Here is a 19,185-nt window from a genome sequence, read left to right on the forward strand (position 1 = left end):
TAGATTCACTGTTCTCATGTACACTAGCTTAGCATTAGTCAGGTAGGTATCGAGAGATGAATCATTCTTGATTTCATAGTTTTGGTGCGACTGTAATTACAAAGCAAGCCTTCGTAGATCTATAATAAATTCTAAAACCACATGAAACGACTCAAGCTCCATCAAGCGGATCATACATCACGATAATCTTGATATGATATTTATCTGGTTTTTTAAATAGCTCTTGCAAATCTGAACTATTTAACAAATGACAAACGATCGCAGGTGAAGATGAGTGCAGTGCTCCTAATTGGTGGGTCGGGTGATACGGTCCGATCGGGCAGACCATGAGTCGGATTGAGTCTGGGGGGTATAGAATGGTGACTCAAGATTGATTGTTTGGGTCGTTTTTCGACTCAAAAGCTTCGAAAAAGAAATCACTACATCATCAATAAATGTAATGGTTATCAGATGCCCATGTGATTTACTCATCATGCTAATCCTAGTCCGAAACTAGCTTGAAATAAGCGATATTTTGTCATAGAGGAGATACTGACATCTTTGAAAACTAATATCATTCCAGCTTTCTTATTCTAATCTATTTGACCTCTATCAATACGATCTAGTATTTAATCGCGACCAGTCAATAGGTTGGATCACAAATGAACTCATCGCCTGCTCTGGATTAATGGGCTGACTTGAGTGTAGTGAAAGAAGGTACGATACCTACCGATTGCGAGCACTTGGAGGGAGAGGAGTAGCACGCAGTACACTCTGTTGCACTTGAGTCAGCCTTCTTTGAGTTTCGGGCTTTGTGTGCATTGGCAACTTCATATTCTTGTGTATAATATAGGATTGAACTATTATTTACTTGCCTGCACATGAATCACGTGATAATCTTGGCCCCGTCACGGATCGAACACTTCAATCACAGTGCGAACTCTCATATGCGCAGGCATATATAGTTAGTTTAGATATGAAATCTACCAATGCTAAGCTCACTCTTCAATTATAAGGTTTGAGAATTTTTCCACTTCGTTAATTCAGTACTTCTCCGTCAAAGTATCACAAGCTCCTCGCTACTACAGCCAGTGGACAGTTTTGATCAACTCATTGTTTATTACCTATGAAGTTCACTTGGTGTAGGTGCATGGATGCTTAAATGTCCAAAGAATGATACATTTCTGATCTGTGGCCACCCGTAAGTTCTATCATCAGCTCGATGATGATGATGATGATAATGTTCGAATATCAGCGCCAGTGTTGTCTTATTGATTCTGCAATGTATATTTGAAGCTATTCAGAATCCAAGAAGCTGGTGTACCAAGAGCTTATCACGTGCCACATTCACTTCCCTGACAGGAACCATTCAAATCTCAAAGCTCACAACTACAGTCTAGTGATGGTCTACCGAGCTTCGAAAACATCATCATTGTATTTACCATCAAAATTATTGTTAATTGTGTCCCTCCTGATGAGGCCTTGGCAATTCAGTAGCTGTGCTGTTCTAGTATACTGTTTACAGCTGACTACGGCTTAATTGAACACTCCGATCCTTGAAATCATCGAGTTTATTGTCACAGAGAAATCGATATCTCTTCACGAAAATTCTCTTAACGGATGTAATGAAAAATAGTCATGATCTCGAAAGGAGCCATAAAGTAAGCTGCATGACAAGAGAAAAGGGAAACATCACGGTACGTCAAGTAAAACAATTTTAAGACTAAATCTGTCCATTTTAAAGCTACTAAAATAATGCAAGGAGTCGTTCTTGCTTTTGAAAAAGAAGTGAACATTCTACTTGCTTAAATCCCACCATGTCATGCTACAGCCTCCACACACATGCTAGCAATAAACCTCTGATTCATTTACTCCTGCTAACATAAAATTACCCACACGCCCCGTCTGATATATACACATGTGTATTCTCATCTCACAAGAGGAGATCTTAAAAACAACGCCTTCCCAGCCACTCAGTTGGCGGCAAGATTTTGCTGGAAAAATTGGATAAGCTTGGCGAAGGGAATTAGCTCAACGCGGTCGTAAAGATCGACGTGACCTGCGCCCGGAATCCAGACTAACTCCTTTGGCGAGCCAGCACGCGAATAGGCATCGTCACTGAACTCACGGGAGTGTGCCTGGTCACCGGAAATGAAGAGCATCGGGCGTGGGGAGATGGTCTCGATGTCGTTGAAGGGATAGAAGTTCAAGAACTTGGTTTGGCTTGCAACAGTGGGATGGGTGGTGAGGTTTGGCGTTGTCGTGGGCGGGGTGAACTTACCACGAGAGGTGCGATAGTAGTCGTAAAACTCGCGGTCAATGGGAGTTGACTCATTGGTGAGCACGTTGGGTGTGCCGCCAGTGACTGCGACTTCTGCCCCGTCAACCTCGGCCCAGCGCTACTCTGATGCATGTTCAATGAGTTGTTTGCGCTGCTCAAGAGATTGGGCGTGACGTATCCCATTGCGGGTAACTGAGCCCATGTCGTACATGCTTGATGTGGCAATAGCCTTGATGCGAGAATCGATTTTGGCGGTGCTGATAACGAACGAACCGCTGCCACAGATACCAATCGCGCCGATCCGCTCGCGATTAACTAAGCCCTGTGTACCCAGATAATCCACCGCCGCGCTGAAAGCCTCAGCGTAGGATTCTGGCGCTACAGTGTTCATTGGCTCACCCTCGCTAGAGCCCCAGAATGGAAGATCGAGCGAGACAGTCACAAAGCCCTGCTCAGCCATCTTCGTGGCATAGAGGTTGGAACTCTGTTCCTTTACTGCGCCCATAGGATGACCGACGACAATGGCCGGCGCACTGGCGGTCTGGTTGCTGCGAGCAAGATTGTTGGGAAAGAAAGTATTTCCCGCGACAGAAGTTCGAAATTGGGTCAGGAAAGTGATCGGCTGAACGGTCACATTATCACTGTGATACCAGTTGTCGGCCCCATAGGACATGTTTTGTGCCATTGCAAGCGAAATGTTAGCAATAGTGGTGCTGAGTGCAGCAATGCTGACGCCTGTCTTCATGATGATGCTGTTTTCTGCGAATTGAGTCTGAGAACGAAGCTTCCTGTGGATGTGAGTGACAAGATAGTTTCTGAAGATGGGAGATATCGCTGGTCTTATAGTAGATGAGTTAAGCAACTAAACTCTGCCCAGAAATGACCTACTTGACGTCTGCTACGTCACAAGCAATGTTATGTAATACTGTAAGGTTTCTTCAAGGAATTAAAGATACACTGCCCCTACAAGGCACTGCAGGACGCGTGTTGCTAATAACCTTTAATCATCTAAGACGCAAATCTAATTGGCTGCAAACCTTCACTTGTGGGTTAATTGTCCCTACACCCGGTTGCATTGCTCTCTTGCCAAGAAACGTTTAATTTATGACAAGCTCCGAGAATAATCCTATCTCGAATATATGTCGTATTCTCTCCAGAGTATTGATCGCGATCGGCCTAAATGTTTGCTTGAGGGAAGGTAGTATGAACCATTGGTAAGTCGCAGCTGTAGCCAAATCTTCCGAGACATTTGTGTGCTCATTTGAAGATCGGGAAGACTTCATCTGGACTAGCGGCGACCTCATAGTTCATACATTCCAACTACTTTTCTTACTAATCGGACGGAGATTCAACAAATCTCAGCTGTTTCGTTGTACAAAAATCTAGTTTGCTGAACAGCAGATGCCATTATCTCGAATCTCAACGTACCTGAGGGCAAAGAACCGGTACTAACCCTGAATAATTCTTGTTGTAGAAGCCCAATTTTACATTCCTGAAAGGGTACATTAAGTGTCACGCCGAGTCTAAGGCTGTGCTACCCATGATATGCAATATGACGAATCGAGATTTCGGTACTGCTGGAGGTACTTAATGATTGCGTCGTGCATCTGAAAGTTCACTTGCCGGCTCGCTTACCACAAACAGACCCACTGTCGGTAGACTCTCCGGAGTGGGGCGTAAGCAGTCTGCATTAGTGCGGCCAAATTCTACTTGGCACGCTCGGCATGATAGATAGGCAAATGAGACGTAACTTTATCAACACGAGCTTCAGTAAAGGCTGTTGTCCAATCGACGAACCGATCGAGAATCGAGATCAGACACTCCAAGATGAAAACAATGTAGTAATTAAGGTAATGTGACGGCATTGATGAAGATGATAATGATAACGATGGCGGGCAGCCTTCAAAACTGTCAATTTGGTTCACCAGGCTGAAGCGAAAATGATTAGTAATCTGCTGGGACTATGCCGGCCACGTGCTCTGGTGACTAGCGGCCGTCAAGAAGCTAAAGAGCGGGAAATCGGTCCATGGACGTCGCCACTAGATCGATTGCAGATACCAAAATTTAAAAATGAGTTGTTCGCCGATACGAGTTCTTTAACGAAGTCAAGAATATTGTTGAATATAATCCCAATTGTTCAATCACAAGAATATCAATCATAAAGTTCACCACGTATTTTGTCCGCACAACATGGAATACAATACAAGACGTCTAGAAGAAGGCGGAGAGCTGGTCGGAAGCGTGTTATTGGGACGAATGCCACAGCAAGCAGAAGTACGTTTTGCGGAGGATGATTGGACAGGTAGAACAAATGCTGCTGAGCGAAGGAAACGTCAGAATCGCTTGCATCAAAGACTTTATCGTAAGCTCGATAATCTGTAAAATATCCTTGTGCATCTTTATACTGGTCTCGGCCGAAACCCTTGGAATGAGTATCTTTGAATCATGTTTATATTCTTATGTTTTTTTAGGGAGACGACAAAAATTATTGAGCAGGCAATCAGGCCCTGCAAAACTGGTCATGGAAGAAACGGAAGCATTGGAACCAGGAATAGACCCACACTTGAGTACCCTCCTCGAAGTCATCAAACAACGGAAGCAACCCCAGAATCTTGCAGATACCGTTTCCCCTGGGCAATTTACTGAATACGATTACAAACGAATTCTAATTTCATCAGACCTGACGCCTCCCCAGGTTCAACGCATTATTAGACAAGTTGAGCATTTCATTTCTCGTCAGCGCATGTCCAGCTTTCCCCGAGCTGACCTCCTTCTCACTCTGGTTCAGTTCAACGTCTTTCGTGCTTTGTTTAGCAACATGGTTGACCTGGGGTTCAATCTTGACTGGCTGACGGCAGATGCAATTTCACCATTTTTCCAAAACACATCACGCGTTTGGGACACGAGCTGCCCAGCCAGTCTCTGCCCAACTGCACTTCAACGTCAAGTCTCTCATCATCCTTATTTGGACCTGTTTCCTTTCCCAGAATTACGGGATAACATGTTAAGCAAAGGTGAAGATTTCGATGACGACGATCTCTGCCATGATCTCGTTGAAGTCGGTCATGCTCCATCCGAAAGGAGTGGTCTTATCGTTTGGGGCAGTCCTTGGGATCCATCCAGTTGGGAGGTCACACCAGAGTTTGTTGAAAAGTGGCCCTGGATGTTGAAAGGTTGCAAAGAGCTCTCAAAGTCAACAAACTTCTGGAGGGGTGAACGCGGAGAAGAGGAGCTGTATTTTGATATCACGCTTTCTGAAAGAGTGGATTTTTAACTTTGGCACAGAGCATTAATTGCTGCTTGTGTCCTCACACGTCCGAGAAACGGCAAAACAGGATGATTCGATTCAAAATCTCACTCCATCAACGGAATTCAAGCATTAAATACAGGCCTACTAGAAGTTCCTTCGGTACACAATAGTGTGAGAAATATTCAGATCATTTGCGCGGCTCCACGGCCAGACGTTAAATCAGAAAAATTGAAAGCTACAGTACAAGTGGCAATATCGAGATTGATTCCCCCCCTATGGCAGAAACAAGCCTTCGTCCACAGGAGCTGCTTTCATCTGATCCACCTGAATTTCCTGGATCAGCTCATTTCCAGGGTAATCATCAACGTCCAAGTCCAGATACCCTGCTGGTGCCCACTTTCTAGCCGAGACAAAGAGTGATCTGCCGTTAATTGTTCGATCAGACAAGATTCGCAATAGAGCATTTGCTGCATCTCCTGCTTCCGCGAATTGTACTCCGCACTTTTCCACGTGCTCGAAAGCTTCCGCAGACAATATCGACGTCTTGACGTACCTATCGTCAGATTAGCAACTTGAAGCTTGAGTTTAATTGGGGATTTGAGTACCATGGAGATATGACGTTGACTCGGCTGCCATGGTAGAACGCTGTCCTTCGCAGGGAATGCATGATGCCTCGCGCAGCCCACTTTGTGCTCGGGTATACAGGTCCACGAAGGCAGTCCAGAAACGCTGCCCCAGATCCGATCAGCACTAAGCATGTATCCTCTTGCTGTGGCGATGGCTTCTCCTCGTTTTGTTCTACAAAGTAGTGAAGAGCTAGTTTGGTGGTGTACAATGTCCCTTTCAGATTGACATCAACTGTTTTCAAATTTGGTTCCGTGGGCTCCTGGCCCTTGCCTGTACATCTTGGTTAGCTGAGTGTTGGCGGTTTAAACAATATATTTCTTACCTGCGAAAGTAAAAACTTCATCGGGAGCACATATGCCTGCGTTAGCGATAACATAGTCCACCTTTCCCGTGAAAGATGCAGCTTCAGTGAAAAGACGACGCTGATCTTCCCAATTAGTCACATCACACTTCACAAATTTTGCGCTTGAGTGATATTAGCACCAAATCCGAAGAACAATGGAGAAACAGAGTCTTACTGCTCAAGCTCCGATGCCAACTTCGGACCACCTTCGGAGTCCATATCCCCGATGCATACATTGACGCTATGTTGATTATGTTAGAAACAAAAGGAATGTCTGATATTAGTAACCTACCCTGCAGCAGAGAGCGCCCTTGTGTATGCTTCGCCAATTCCATATGCACCTCAACTTGGTCAGCACATTTTGCTGATAAGAAATAATTCCTCTTACCTCCGGTGATGACGGCAGTCTTTCCTCTCAAATCCTTTGTGTCAATCGTTTTCGTACAATCTACTGGAGGAGAGAGTTTGTAGCCTTCCATGTCTGATGAAGGTAGAAGCCGTGGAGACAGGTAGAAATTAACTTACTTTTACAAAAAGAAAACGATATGGTAGAGACTGAGAACCAAGATTTGAAAATCGTTCAAAACACAGCTCAAGGCTGGGGCAGATGTCGCTGCCTTTATTATACCACTTATGAAGCATGTATTCCCGTCATACACGACTTCTAGCGCACTTACCCTTCGCAAATAAAGGAATACTTTTGTTCCTGCAGCTTGTTCACGATGATGTAATTCACGTGATCTAGACATCTTGCCCGGCGAAAAAGCAAATGTCAAGACGGCTGCTCGGTGATGTCATACCAGTAATCCACGCATATTCTCGGTCTCTACGCGTTGGTACACTTCTCGTTCTCTTTTACATACCGGCGGTTTCTATTCACTTTCCACAGCTATTCTTCTTCCTGTTCGAGCAAGGATTACCTACTCAATATCCAGCCCTTTTTGGGGGACCATTCCTTAGCGCTGCACTTAATACTATTAAGGATTTGCCAAGTCCGAGCTAATGCACTCTGCTTATGGTCCTTACGAATTGAATGCCTGAGTCATGTGCTCAAATACCAAGGCACGTGTTGCTTGGCTGCCAATCTTTTAATTATTGAACGACAAACTATTCCCAATTTTTATCATTGACCTTTAAGAGTAATTCATGCGATTCGTAGTTCTGCTTATAGGTATATTTTCTGAACGCCATTTCAAAAAAACAGTCGATGTGATTAACTTGCGATTTACTACAGAGTTTAAAGCTGCACGGCGAGCGTTTTTTACGACATTGAGAATTTAAGGGAGCACTGATGGAAGATTGAATGCTATTAACTAGAAGTTTCTAGATGCTATCCGAGAACGAAAGAGCCTGCAGCATTTTGAGACATGTGCAATAGTTCTCCCATTGGACCATGAGTGGAGCTTCGCAAGATGAACACGTTTTATCGAGATTTCAGTTTTGATTTGGAACATTGTCGTATTCTAGTACTTCTAGCCGTAAGTTCTCTCTGAAAAATGAAGGTTTCTCCTTCTCAACAACTATTTGGTGCTTCAAATTTCTTCCTTTCACCGTCGTAATTCTGTGTGATCTGTTTATGGAAACTCACAAGAATGATACCTCCAGTTCAAAGGCATGGAGAACAGGGGATCCTTTCAGTTGTTGAATCCCATTGCTCATGGAAGCACAACGTGACATAATCGTAAAGATCATAATCCCAAGCATTATCTAGAGCCTTCCCATAGAGGTTTCATACATCATATAGAGACAAGAATGATATTGAAGTAAAAGATGTCAATTACAAGCCTCACAGTTGTTCATATTACGGGTTGAACTGAGCTCAAATTCTCCGAAAATATCAACGCAAGTTACTGTAGATACTCGAACAGTTTTACCAGCCAGAAAGCAAACTTCCGAACGCTGACACTCGCTGAGAGTCTTTGTAGAATTAATCCCTCAAGTCTTTGCTTGATAAATTCTTGATTGAGCCTCATGAAATCATTACAAGCTGCGCAAAATCAAAAGTTTTAATCGCTTTATTCACACAGGTTTGAGGTGACTTGCTCATGATCATTTCAAAATCCAGAATCCTCAATAAAATTACATTAGTTATTCATTAACGCTTGCTGTCAAAGAAATCATCTTTTCCTTTCTCATAAATGTGATCGATTTCGTGAACTTGTACAAATTCATCTATCACTGAGTCACAGTCTCTCCTACTAAAGTTTGATGTTACATAGTCCAAATACCTAGGTAATATCGATGATACCGCATTTGTCATTCAGGGGTACTCGTCTAATGAGAACCGGATCATGTAACATATGCACGTGATTCACAACATTCGCCTCATATTCACTAAATGATCAATTGATCCCAAGTCGAACTAGTCTGTACAGCTCTCCAATTAATTCAAGAGGGCTCCGAGATCCTCCTTTGTTCTTACAATGTCGAAGATTATCAAAGGTGGACATCAACATCCACATCTAATCAAGGTAAATTCCCCTCTAGCATGAAATTATCTATATCTTCGTCTGCATCGGTAAATAGGCTAACAATAACTCTCAAATTAGCTTTATACCAGCATAGCTCTTTAAAAAGATTCTTGGAAAGTTCAGCAGCAGGACAACTCCTAATTCTCAAGACTCCCTTAAAAGATGAATACATCACTTCCACCTCCTCTTCGAAGCAAGCTTGGCGGCAAGCGCGACTGGACACTCAAACCTAGGCAAGACCTCACACCAGCAGTGATCGGATTACAGGAGCCCAACAAAATGCGAATCGCACTTCTCAGTGTGACAGAAGCCGGCTTGAGTCGAGAGGTCTATTACGATCGGGGTTATGGCAATGGCGAACCATTCGACTGGAACGATTCGAGCGACATTTTTCTCTTGAACGACTGGAGACGAGAAAAAATCCGCAAGTACACGCCTAGAGACTTGGCACAGATGGAACGCACAAAAGATGTCAGAAATCAGGTTATTGAGAACAAAGTTGTCAAGAAGCCAAGGGCTCCCAGGACGATTGTAGAGCAGCCTCAAAAGCCGCAGATTGTCCAAGGACAAAAGTCGACTAGAGTCCGAGAGCCTCTAGATCCCAAAAAGAATACTGATGAGGATTTCATCACAATGATCACCCGCCGCAGAGAGATGGAGACATTCCGTGCTCAGAAACGCAGAGCTGCGCGCCAGGTAACACCAAGACTTGCAAATGGCCATCGCCAGCATCCATCCAATCGCCAAGGACCTATGGAATTTCTTCCCGTTGATCTCGAGAGACTCAGTAGTCTGACACCAAAGCAACAGCGACGCTATCAGAACACGCACGTCAAGAATTGGTTTGTTATCTTTGAGATGATTGAGAAATCGTTCGAGTTACCGAGCCGGGGAATTGGAGTCGAGTATAATCTTTGAGTTTCTCAGCCTGGTCTCAATTTTGAAGTACATTTCTTGGTGGTAATCTCTGGCGTTTCTGCACCTCTTCCAGGTACCAGATAGTTTCAACGGAAGTGTTGCCACACGTTTTTCAAGATATTGGGATTCGATCGATACTACTGCCATATCAGGAAACTAGTCTACAGATTTGTAGGAGGATAGAGCCTGTAGGAAGAGGCTCGCAGATTCTTAAATCTTTTCACCGTAGTTTACATTATTGGCATTCCAGTTGTATCAATAGGATTTACTATAAGGGGCTGAATTCACAATACAAGAAACCATAACCGTCAGCTTATCGAGTTTCTTTCCTCGTGTGACTTCTTTCGTAGACATTGCCTGTCCCAGACTCTTGACTTTTGACCTATACCCAAGCCTGAATTCTCAACCTTCTGAAATGTATAAACCTCTAGCTAAAATGGGTAAAGCTCCATTGAGACTTCGGTAATCTATCGACAATATACATCATAGATGTGAGTCTAGCACCCAGTCTCTAAATATCTCAAACAGTCCATTTTATACTCCTTCTGAGCTGTGGATTCAGATATGCACTCGAATTGCAGATTCGAGTGACTATGACTCGTACTTAAAATATCTAAACAATTTTTACCCGTCTCTTGTACCTGCCCAGCCATTCGATCTATACCACCATTAAATATCACGCCAAAATTTCTTCAATCTGCCAAAAATTGACTCCAAATCCGTTAGCTCGGGCTTTGGCGGGACTATCACTATTAAATCGAAAGCTTATGACGACAGATAGATACGAGTAAATACAGGTTTATAATTGGGGACATCCAGGTCAAATAGTTCAATTATGAAGCTCAAGAGAAACACCGTCTTGGTGCTGCAGGATAGTCAGCCAGAAATGAATGAAAGATGGCTGTTAGCCATGGTCAATTGGACATTCGTCTTCAGCCTGAAGTAACAACACATGCAGTAGTAGATGACTACAGCTGAGACAGCGGTAGAAAAAATCTATATAATCTGCATAATTACCGGCAGAGGAATGAAAGGAATATATGTGACCTTTATTCAGAATTGACAGAAGCTGGACGGTGACACAAAATGAACAGGACCTCTTGAAATTTCTCAAATTCATAGCCTTTACTTAATGTTAGACCTGGCAGTTCCGATGCTTAATAGTAGTTTGATGAAATGTTAAATTCCCAGTCGGTGTATCACGATTTGATTCAGTCAGGCTTGGATGATGAAATCACAGCACATTATGTAGAAGCTCTATTATCAATGCCGAATCAAGACCTAATAATTCTGATTTTTCTACAACGTCAACTTTCCCGAAACCCATCGACTAGAACACAAGACCATCAATTCTTGTCCCAAAGAGTCCGGTGCTAGCCTCATATGACAAACTCTTGCTGCCTCATGAGAAATTCAACACAATCGAGCCCCAACAAGATTATTGACTGAAAGACGACTTCTCGATGATAGATTCGCATTTCAAAAGCAGACTTAACTCCAGATATCTTTAGAATAGAATGCGTACAGGTGTGATGAGTGTTACTGATCCTCGTCGAAAGAGGAAATTCTTAATTTTTTCGCCGAGAACGCATATGCAGCAGCGGTCGCATTTGTAACCTCTATCTCTCTCTTTCTCTCATTCTGTTCCATCATGTAGTCATCTTTCAATTCTCTGGGGTCGTTATCGGCAACCAATTTTTTGATTTGGGTTTTGGTTCGATATACTCCGAGAGTGTCGTTAAACTCTTTAGTGACCGACGAAAAATCCACCCTTGACACATCTCCATCGCGAAGACTAGGCTCATCCATGTGCTTGATTATTATATTCCCAAGTTTGCATTTTTCTTCCGAACACCATGGAAAAGTAAAACTAAGCCCCCTTTCTTTCCTTCTAGAGAAACCCCTGATGTTCTCAGTAACATTGTTTGTCGCCATTGATTAAGCATCACAACAGAATTCCGTAAGGTCCAGTCCACTTTCGGTTTGTATTCAAATCGGAATCGGCCCAATTTAAAGTGCTCAGCGTTGTCTTGTTTCGGCTCATTGAGTAAACTTATGTACTCAATGATAGTCTTGCTCTCGTCTGGTAAGGGAACTTTTGCCTCCGTACGGTCGTTATTGTCAATGTATCTGATTCCTTTCCATTCGAACATTCGTGGGGGACTCTAGAGTTGATGAAACTGTTAGCGGCCATTGAAGTAGATATTTGGAGCCATACTTGACCTCCCTCAAAAACTTCCACTTGAATTGATTGAATTAAGTCCTCATCCATTGAACTGTCCGGTTCTATCTTCCTATTCTTGTATGCTTCTATGACACTCTTCAAGCAGGGCTCAGTTTGACAAAGAGCCTGAATACTAGCGGCACTCCTTTTTGGTGCAAAACGAGCTTCGAGTAGTTTGTATTTCCCGTCTTTCTTAAGAGAGCCTTTCTCTTGTAAGCGACCCTTAAAGCGACGATTGAACTCTTTCTTAACTGACTTCCAAACGATTAGATGCGCGCCTCTCTTTTTGCGACTCTTCAAGATTTCGAACAAAGTTTCTATCTCTTCAAGTAGCCAAAACGTGTCACTATTTGCGGTATTATTCTGAGTTGACTTCTCTGGCACGTATTTTCTCTGTTTTGATTCGACTCCGCCTGAGAGTCCTCGAGAAATTGGTAGGTCGCCCGCTTGTTTGGACATCTGGAAATATTTGGATCTTTACTCCGTGATAAGAAAAAGTATTGTGTCAAAATTGGATAAATCTGTGATATTTTTATTCTTTGAGGACTTTTTTTCATTCTGGGATGGAATTTATTCATTTTCTGGGCCACTACATGGCTCTTCGCGCTTTCTTTTATTGGAAATTTGTTTCTGTGTAGTCGGAACGGGAGTCACAATCAGGCCGTCTGCACTTTCCCGTGTGCTCATTGAGATCAGCGCCTTAGCCGCCTTTGAAAATCAAATTAGCATCATATCATTCGATTGGGATCAAAAAAATTACCTCGAATATTTCCGCTTCAGTTTTATTTCGCACGGATGTTACCTCCCGACTATTCTCAAAATTGGTATTCATGCTTTCAAGAGATAATGGATCATCGTCCTGTCCCTGAGCAGATTTTTTTATACCAAGTCCCGTGATGACCTGTATCTCATGATGCCCCCATCTTGCCCATTGATCTAATTCTGCCTCCGCTTCATCTTCATCAAGATTCTCTAGGTCTGGCGCTAATCGACAAAACTCTCTCCGAATCTGGAGATACATCTCTGGCTGGCGTACAGGACTCAATTTGGTAATTTTGAGTATATCCGTGCAAAGCTTTGTTGCATTCCCAAGAGTGAAGACCTTATCTTCATATCTGGAGAATAGTATGAGGTGGCGCACTATATCACGACAGAGAAAATTTCGATTGAACGCATACGAAAGGTCGCGAACTGCAACCATTTCAAATTCGTTCAAGTCGGTACCTTCAATGAGCTTGAGGTTGAAAGGATGAAATCTTTCTGCTGCACCAGCAGCTTGAAGAATCTTTCCCAGAGATTCATCGTCGTCAAAGTCCAGCGTATCAAATAGTCTGTTCCAACGATAGTATCTCTGGTCTAGTACTGGATTGTTCCAGCGAGGATACTCTGAGTGAAGAAAATGTGGTGCCATATTATGCAAGCGTCTTAGACTATGCAAGATCTAAATCGATTCTTCGATGAATTAGTGTACGTATTATGACTTCGAACTGGCACTGCAAAGATGAGGCTTGAGATCGAAAGGCAGGAGTGCGATGGATCGTCTTTTAAGAAACTAACCTTTTCTTGTTTTAACTTCAAATCCAGAAGTTCCAAATTTATGCAGAAACTAAAGTATCCAAATTTCGATTCGTTGGTAGCCCGGCTCAAGATTGCTTGAATTCGCAAGATACTGAGAAGTCAAATCAAACAGAACCTCCAATCGTGCTTAATTATTAACAGTCAAAGTGGTTTACGTCCTTCTGATGTCGAGAATAAAAGGTGTGGATTGTAAGAGAAATCAACTGTATTGTCGAGAAGTATTTCTAAAATAGAACTCGGGCCGTAACGGTGATAGTATCAATCTGGTGAACGGAATTAAGTCACGTGGAGGTGCATTAGATTGTGCCGTACCGGGACAGTTTAGATTCGACGATTTCAATGTAGTTTTCATAGAAATAAATACCTTATAATGTGTGAAGAAACATGTGGCTATTAATATTCCCCATTCCTGAGGGTAGATGGATTTGCTGTGCATATAATCCCAGGTCGATCTAACCAGCTCTAGATTCCACGTATTCTATGTTGGATGAAATATAAAACCCATCCATGTAATTGAATTGTTAGAGATTCATTATCTCGCCTTACATCTGGTATGTACTAGTTGACTACAAGCTCGAATTTCAGTTCTACACAAGAAACCTATATTGCCATCCCTTCAACTCTTCAACATCTTTGTCTCTTCTTGAATTATATGCATCGAATATTTTCTTCCTTAAATCTACAAGCAAAGAAAGTTTGACTGTAACCCCTCAATTTCAGGTTATCAAGTATACACCCTTCACTAATTCTCAAAATCTAACATCTCTATTTCTTAGGGCTAGGGTTATCCATTCATTAACTGTAGCTGTGGAAACTTTAAACTCAGAAAGCATCTACAAAGTCTTATTGGGAAAAAATGAAATGAGAGATGGATCATTTCATCATCGATCAAATAATCTCTTCCTCAGTTTTCCATCGCGCATGGCAAGTAATTTATTGCAAGTCTTCCATCTCAATCTCAATATCTTCTTCCTGGTTGTCTAGTTTCCCACGCACTACAGTCTCATTATCTGAACTGTCTTCTATTCCGATTGGGTTACTCTCAGCGCCCAGCTGATCACCTTGACTCTTATGGTTTGAAGAGCACGCGTCGTTCTCTCTTTCGGTCTTTAGTTTCTCCCAGGCTGGCCCGCGTCTTGCGCCTCCACGACCTATCTTCCTTTTGTACGGTGTTGTTCGTGCTTTTGGAGTATAGGTATCATCTTCGCTATCGAAGATCGGCTCTGGCTGTTGCTTCACAGGTTGACGCTGCCTTTTTTCACCAATAGGTACTGATTTTTCCTTCCCCCCACGCTTATTATAATCAGCTAATTCTTTCGCCAAAGCATTCCTTACATTTTGAACCTCACTAGAATTAGTCTGTAGAGGACTAAGCTCGGGGGGTGGAACGGTTTCGTTTGAAGCAACCCCGTTATTCTCACTTCTCCTTAGAGAATTTCTTGTTTTACGACTTTTTTGCGTTTGAGCTTCATCTCTTGATTTGGCAACTCCAACTGCGTTATGATCTCTCAGATTGTTCACCATTCTAGTTCTAGAGGTGTTATTACGCTTGTCTGGTTCAATGACTGGGTAAATTAGCTGGGTTCCTGCGGATGAACAACCAATCTGTACTCACCAGCCTGCTTTTTACTATTGTTGATTCTATGAGTGTTCGGCTTGTTTATAGGCGTAGATTCATTCCGATTCTCCTGACTCTCCTGGTTCTCAAAGTCCTGCGATTCAGTTGAGATACTTCTTGTAGGAGACTGCTCAACAACGCTTTGTTTTCTCTTTTGTCTTTTATTCGGAGTAGTCCTCTCTTCTCCGTGATCGCACATAACATTTTTTTCCTCTTGTTTATATGCATCTTTTTGTGTTTGGAGTATCCTTTGGCCACTTTCCTTGTCAGAAAGGTCCTGGTACTCGTTGGCGTCAGACTGTACAAGGCTTCGATTTTTCCCGATTTGCCTTTCTACCTCCTGAGTCCGTAAACAATACTTCCGTGCACTTTCTACCCCTTTTGCAACCAGAAAATCTGCCCTTGTCACATCACAATCCTGGATTAAGCGTTTCATATGAACTTGATATCTTTCTCCACGCTTCCATAGCTTCTGGATGTCGTTGGCGGCTTGTTGCTCAATCCAAGTAAGGTTCGAGGTTGAAGTACCAAGTAAGCTCGAGACAGGCCCAGATACGCATATCTTGATTCCTTGTCTCGTAAATTCATCAATGGGTGGAAGCGTGACGGCTTGCCTGACAACTCGGCGGATCGCTTCTGGATCTTTGATATTGATTTCATCCAGAAGCTGCACGTATGCTTGACCTCTAATCATTACAATGCCTCTCATCTTGCTGGCTCTGTGCGATATTTATGTGAGACTCTGCACAAAGTTTTCCATCTAAAGAGAATTGAACATGAGTATCTTATGTCTTTGAATCTTGCCAGCTATTCATTTGATCCTATGAACTCAATTTATGTAGTTCCAAGGATGATATCTCCTTCCAATGATTCTCTATCCTCGAGCGTTGTGTCTGCCGTGGACTATCCAGATATGGCATGGGAAGAGAAAGCTTATTTATTCCCTAAGAGTAAAAAAGATTATTTTTGATGGTGGAAATTGAACAACGCTCAGGAATCCGATGCGGTAGAAGTTCCATAGGCGGGGATACTTAATGCAGAAGGATAATGAACGCCGTTGGATAGATATTCGTGTCTTTATGAATTAAAGGCTACCTCGGTGTGTTGAGAAGATTTAATAGACAATAACACAAACTAAGAAACTGTAGAGTAATACATAATTTGTACTCGAAGAGAGTTCACAATGATCTATCAAAATCAGTAATCGACAACTACACGCATCTTGTTCAGACAACTACATGGTGACTTACCCGATATCAATGCAAAATTTTGGAGTGATATTTGTATGAATTATGCTGTGATGTTTTGGAAAGATTGAGACATATCAAGGGTAATAGTGGTAAAGAATGAGGAAGGAGGTAATTGTTCATCACTTCTGTCCTTGCCATAACTCTTGACCCTGCTACCCTTGGTCGCAGGAGCTACGCATTGCACGGGGAACTTTAATAACTCATCTACAACTGCCCAAAAATCACTTAAAAGCTCCACTCTGCTATCAATTGCATGATATACTTGGAAGGGGAACATTACATCACAAGTTCAGGTAGGTCCATGTGTATTTAATCATCTGAATTGTTCTCTACGCTAAAATTGAATCAACGATTCGTGACCATACAAAGTACCGTTGAGCTCTTGATAACATTTCCCTTGATTTGAAGAATGTGTAAGAATCATCACTTCCATGCTCGAAATTTCTAGGAAATACCCTATGATCGAAGCAAGGGAGTATTTTTGATGCTTCCGAAACAGGAAATCAGAAATGAACGAAAAGTCAACAATCAAAGACTTAGTCCGAAGCCCAAAAGACAGACTCGAATGAAGGCTCAAACTAATTTGAAAGAATCCCAATTCAGCAAAGTTTGAAAACAGAAGAATTGAAGCGGAGTAAAACCAGATGCAAGACTCGTTTAAATTCCAGGAGCTGGCTCGGAAGTGCTGCGTTTTTTGGCATTGGCTTCAGTGATTTCTTCCCCAGCTGTTTCTCTCATTCGACGACTGACTTCACAATCAGGTAGATGAGGAACAAGTGGTCGTGTCTGGGTGAAGATTTGATTAAGAGGGTTTGCTGAAGGGTCTGATATCTGCGTAAGAGTCATATGGTGCGAGCTGGATTCTGCGGTGTTTTCTTCCGTTGCGGAAAGGTCAGATGCGAATGGAACAGGTTTCGTGGGAATAGGCGAGTTAGAAAAAGGTACCATGCGAGCAGTAGGCATTTGAACAGGCGTATTGCGAGTAGATGCAGTGGAACCAAAATTCACAGGTCTAAATCTGACTGGAGCAGGTACAGCTGCAGCAGGTGTAGGTGCAGGTGCGATAGTGGGTACAACAGGTCTGTGAGCAGACCACTTCGACTCTTCAGGCAAATGATCATACATAATTGCAGCCTGTTCAGCCAAAAGATCAAGAGCTTGTCGTCTATCACCAGTTTCTTGACTCTCATTAAAATTTGTCGAGTAATGGTGCAAATCAGTTGATGGCTTATCATAAACAATCTCTTAGTTGTAAAGACTGCGCTTCCTGGGTCGAGTATGAGGTGGCTTTGCTTTGTTTTGAACGATGGCCTTCTGGCGAGGTTGAAGTGGTCGAGGCTGGGTAAGAGGAAGAATTGGAGTTGAAGCAAATTCTGGTGATGCTTCGACCATAGAGCGATCGGCCTCATATGTAGAAGAAGCAAAAGAGCATTCTTGCTCGTCGTGAGATTCTTGAGTAAGTACTTTATCTTTGATTCGCTTCCCCAATTGGCTTTGCTCGCGGCGAGTCCTCGCTGGTGGATGACCATTTTTCTGGGGAAGGGTACTGTCTCGCAGTAGTTTCATCACTGAAGTAGCGTCGGGAGCGAGGAAGAAACCCATCTCTTGGCGCAAGACCCAATCATCCCGTTTTGGTATCTGGCGATTTTCTCGAAGTGGTACAGAGATACAAACAGCTTCTCGGGGATTCTGATCGCTACTCTGGCAACGATATCGCCGGGGAGCACCAGGTGTTCCTTTATTCTGTTCAATGTTTTCAATTGAGGAGTTGTAATCGCTAGCGATTTGCGCCCAATCGATATCTTTTTCGGAATCAAGATGACTCCGAACTAATTCGGTGAGTATCTTTTGTTCTTGTACAGTCCAAAAGTTCCCGTTATCATAGACTTTACCGATGTTTCGTCGAATAACTTGATTTCGCCAATTATTAAGTGCATGCAAAGATTTGGCGTCATTCCAATCCACTCGAATGCTCTTTGATTCATCCTCGTATTGGAATTCGATATCGCCTTGAATCAGTTCATTTGAACATTCGTCGGTTTCTTCGGTCTTGAACCTAACTACAAGTTTAGATAAGTCTGGTTTGCCAAGAATCGCAGGGCTCCGGTCAATGGTTCCATCGTCGATACAGCGCGTGCCTCTTTTACCCTTTGGGGCATGTCTTTTGTTTAGCTAACGTGTCTTAGTTTGATACAAGGGAAAAGAAGTGAAGGATATAAACTTACTCGTTGTTTCTTCTCCTCCTCGGTTTCACTAGCTAGGTCGGGGGCAAGAGCTCTTCTCCATTGCAAATAGCCTGGTGCATGACCAGGACTGAATAAATTTTTTGAATCAGTGTTTTCGGGCGTGTTAGTGGTGTTAAAAGGTTCGTCGACATTTGCAAGGAACTTGAGGGCAAGTTTGGGCTTCTTGGTAGCGCTTTTTAGCGGTGAGGTAGGCTTTCCTTGGAGATGCTCTGGAAGATTATCGGATCTCTGAGGCTTCGGGGTCTTCTTATAAGAAGACATTGTGAAGGTTCCTATTGGCATGACATTGTTAGAATGCCTGTTCCTGCAATTTTCTCATAGGTTTCCACAAAATTTTATGGAAAAACGAAGTGAGAGAATCCAAATTGCCAAGTAGATTACTTCCTTGACTAAAAGTAGA

The 19,185-nt window shown here is 42.8% G+C and overlaps 8 protein-coding genes across 8 annotated transcripts; 2 read left to right on the top strand and 6 right to left on the bottom strand.

Annotated features, from left to right (window-relative positions):
* Positions 1-1,952: 1,952 nt before the first annotated feature.
* Positions 1,953-3,005, bottom strand: EAE97_011841 (uncharacterized protein; the record flags this gene model as incomplete). The annotated part of the gene is made up of 2 exons (XM_038882355.1): positions 1,953-2,378; positions 2,454-3,005. The coding sequence occupies 2 exons, from the start codon at positions 3,003-3,005 to the stop codon at positions 1,953-1,955; spliced, it is 978 nt and encodes a 325-aa protein (XP_038726847.1).
* Positions 3,006-4,450: 1,445 nt separating this feature from the next.
* EAE97_011842 (uncharacterized protein) lies at positions 4,451-5,534 on the top strand (the record flags this gene model as incomplete). The annotated part of the gene is made up of 2 exons (XM_038882356.1): positions 4,451-4,622; positions 4,732-5,534. 2 exons carry the CDS (start codon positions 4,451-4,453, stop codon positions 5,532-5,534), a joined length of 975 nt encoding a protein of 324 aa, XP_038726848.1.
* Positions 5,535-5,783: 249 nt separating this feature from the next.
* On the bottom strand, positions 5,784-6,959 carry EAE97_011843 (uncharacterized protein; the record flags this gene model as incomplete). The annotated part of the gene is made up of 6 exons (XM_038882357.1): positions 5,784-6,063; positions 6,116-6,407; positions 6,460-6,602; positions 6,656-6,721; positions 6,773-6,821; positions 6,869-6,959. The coding sequence occupies 6 exons, from the start codon at positions 6,957-6,959 to the stop codon at positions 5,784-5,786; spliced, it is 921 nt and encodes a 306-aa protein (XP_038726849.1).
* Positions 6,960-9,113: 2,154 nt separating this feature from the next.
* On the top strand, positions 9,114-9,869 carry EAE97_011844 (uncharacterized protein; the record flags this gene model as incomplete). The annotated part of the gene is made up of 1 exon (XM_038882358.1): positions 9,114-9,869. The coding sequence occupies one exon, from the start codon at positions 9,114-9,116 to the stop codon at positions 9,867-9,869; it is 756 nt and encodes a 251-aa protein (XP_038726850.1).
* Positions 9,870-11,408: 1,539 nt separating this feature from the next.
* EAE97_011845 (uncharacterized protein) lies at positions 11,409-12,552 on the bottom strand (the record flags this gene model as incomplete). The annotated part of the gene is made up of 3 exons (XM_038882359.1): positions 11,409-11,681; positions 11,819-12,034; positions 12,088-12,552. 3 exons carry the CDS (start codon positions 12,550-12,552, stop codon positions 11,409-11,411), a joined length of 954 nt encoding a protein of 317 aa, XP_038726851.1.
* Positions 12,553-12,663: 111 nt separating this feature from the next.
* EAE97_011846 (uncharacterized protein) lies at positions 12,664-13,504 on the bottom strand (the record flags this gene model as incomplete). Its single annotated transcript, XM_038882360.1, has 2 exons — positions 12,664-12,801; positions 12,854-13,504. 2 exons carry the CDS (start codon positions 13,502-13,504, stop codon positions 12,664-12,666), a joined length of 789 nt encoding a protein of 262 aa, XP_038726852.1.
* Positions 13,505-14,604: 1,100 nt separating this feature from the next.
* On the bottom strand, positions 14,605-15,998 carry EAE97_011847 (uncharacterized protein; the record flags this gene model as incomplete). Its single annotated transcript, XM_038882361.1, has 2 exons — positions 14,605-15,236; positions 15,287-15,998. 2 exons carry the CDS (start codon positions 15,996-15,998, stop codon positions 14,605-14,607), a joined length of 1,344 nt encoding a protein of 447 aa, XP_038726853.1.
* Positions 15,999-17,196: 1,198 nt separating this feature from the next.
* EAE97_011848 (uncharacterized protein) lies at positions 17,197-19,046 on the bottom strand (the record flags this gene model as incomplete). Its single annotated transcript, XM_038882362.1, is given in 3 exon segments — positions 17,197-17,783; positions 17,799-18,711; positions 18,765-19,046. The coding sequence occupies 3 exon segments, from the start codon at positions 19,044-19,046 to the stop codon at positions 17,197-17,199; spliced, it is 1,782 nt and encodes a 593-aa protein (XP_038726854.1).
* Between the last annotated feature and the right edge of the window lie 139 nt (positions 19,047-19,185).

The sequence above is a fragment of the Botrytis byssoidea genome, assembly GCF_014898295.1.
Source record: "Botrytis byssoidea strain MUCL 94 chromosome Unknown BBYS_042, whole genome shotgun sequence".
Classification (NCBI taxonomy): domain Eukaryota; kingdom Fungi; phylum Ascomycota; class Leotiomycetes; order Helotiales; family Sclerotiniaceae; genus Botrytis; species Botrytis byssoidea.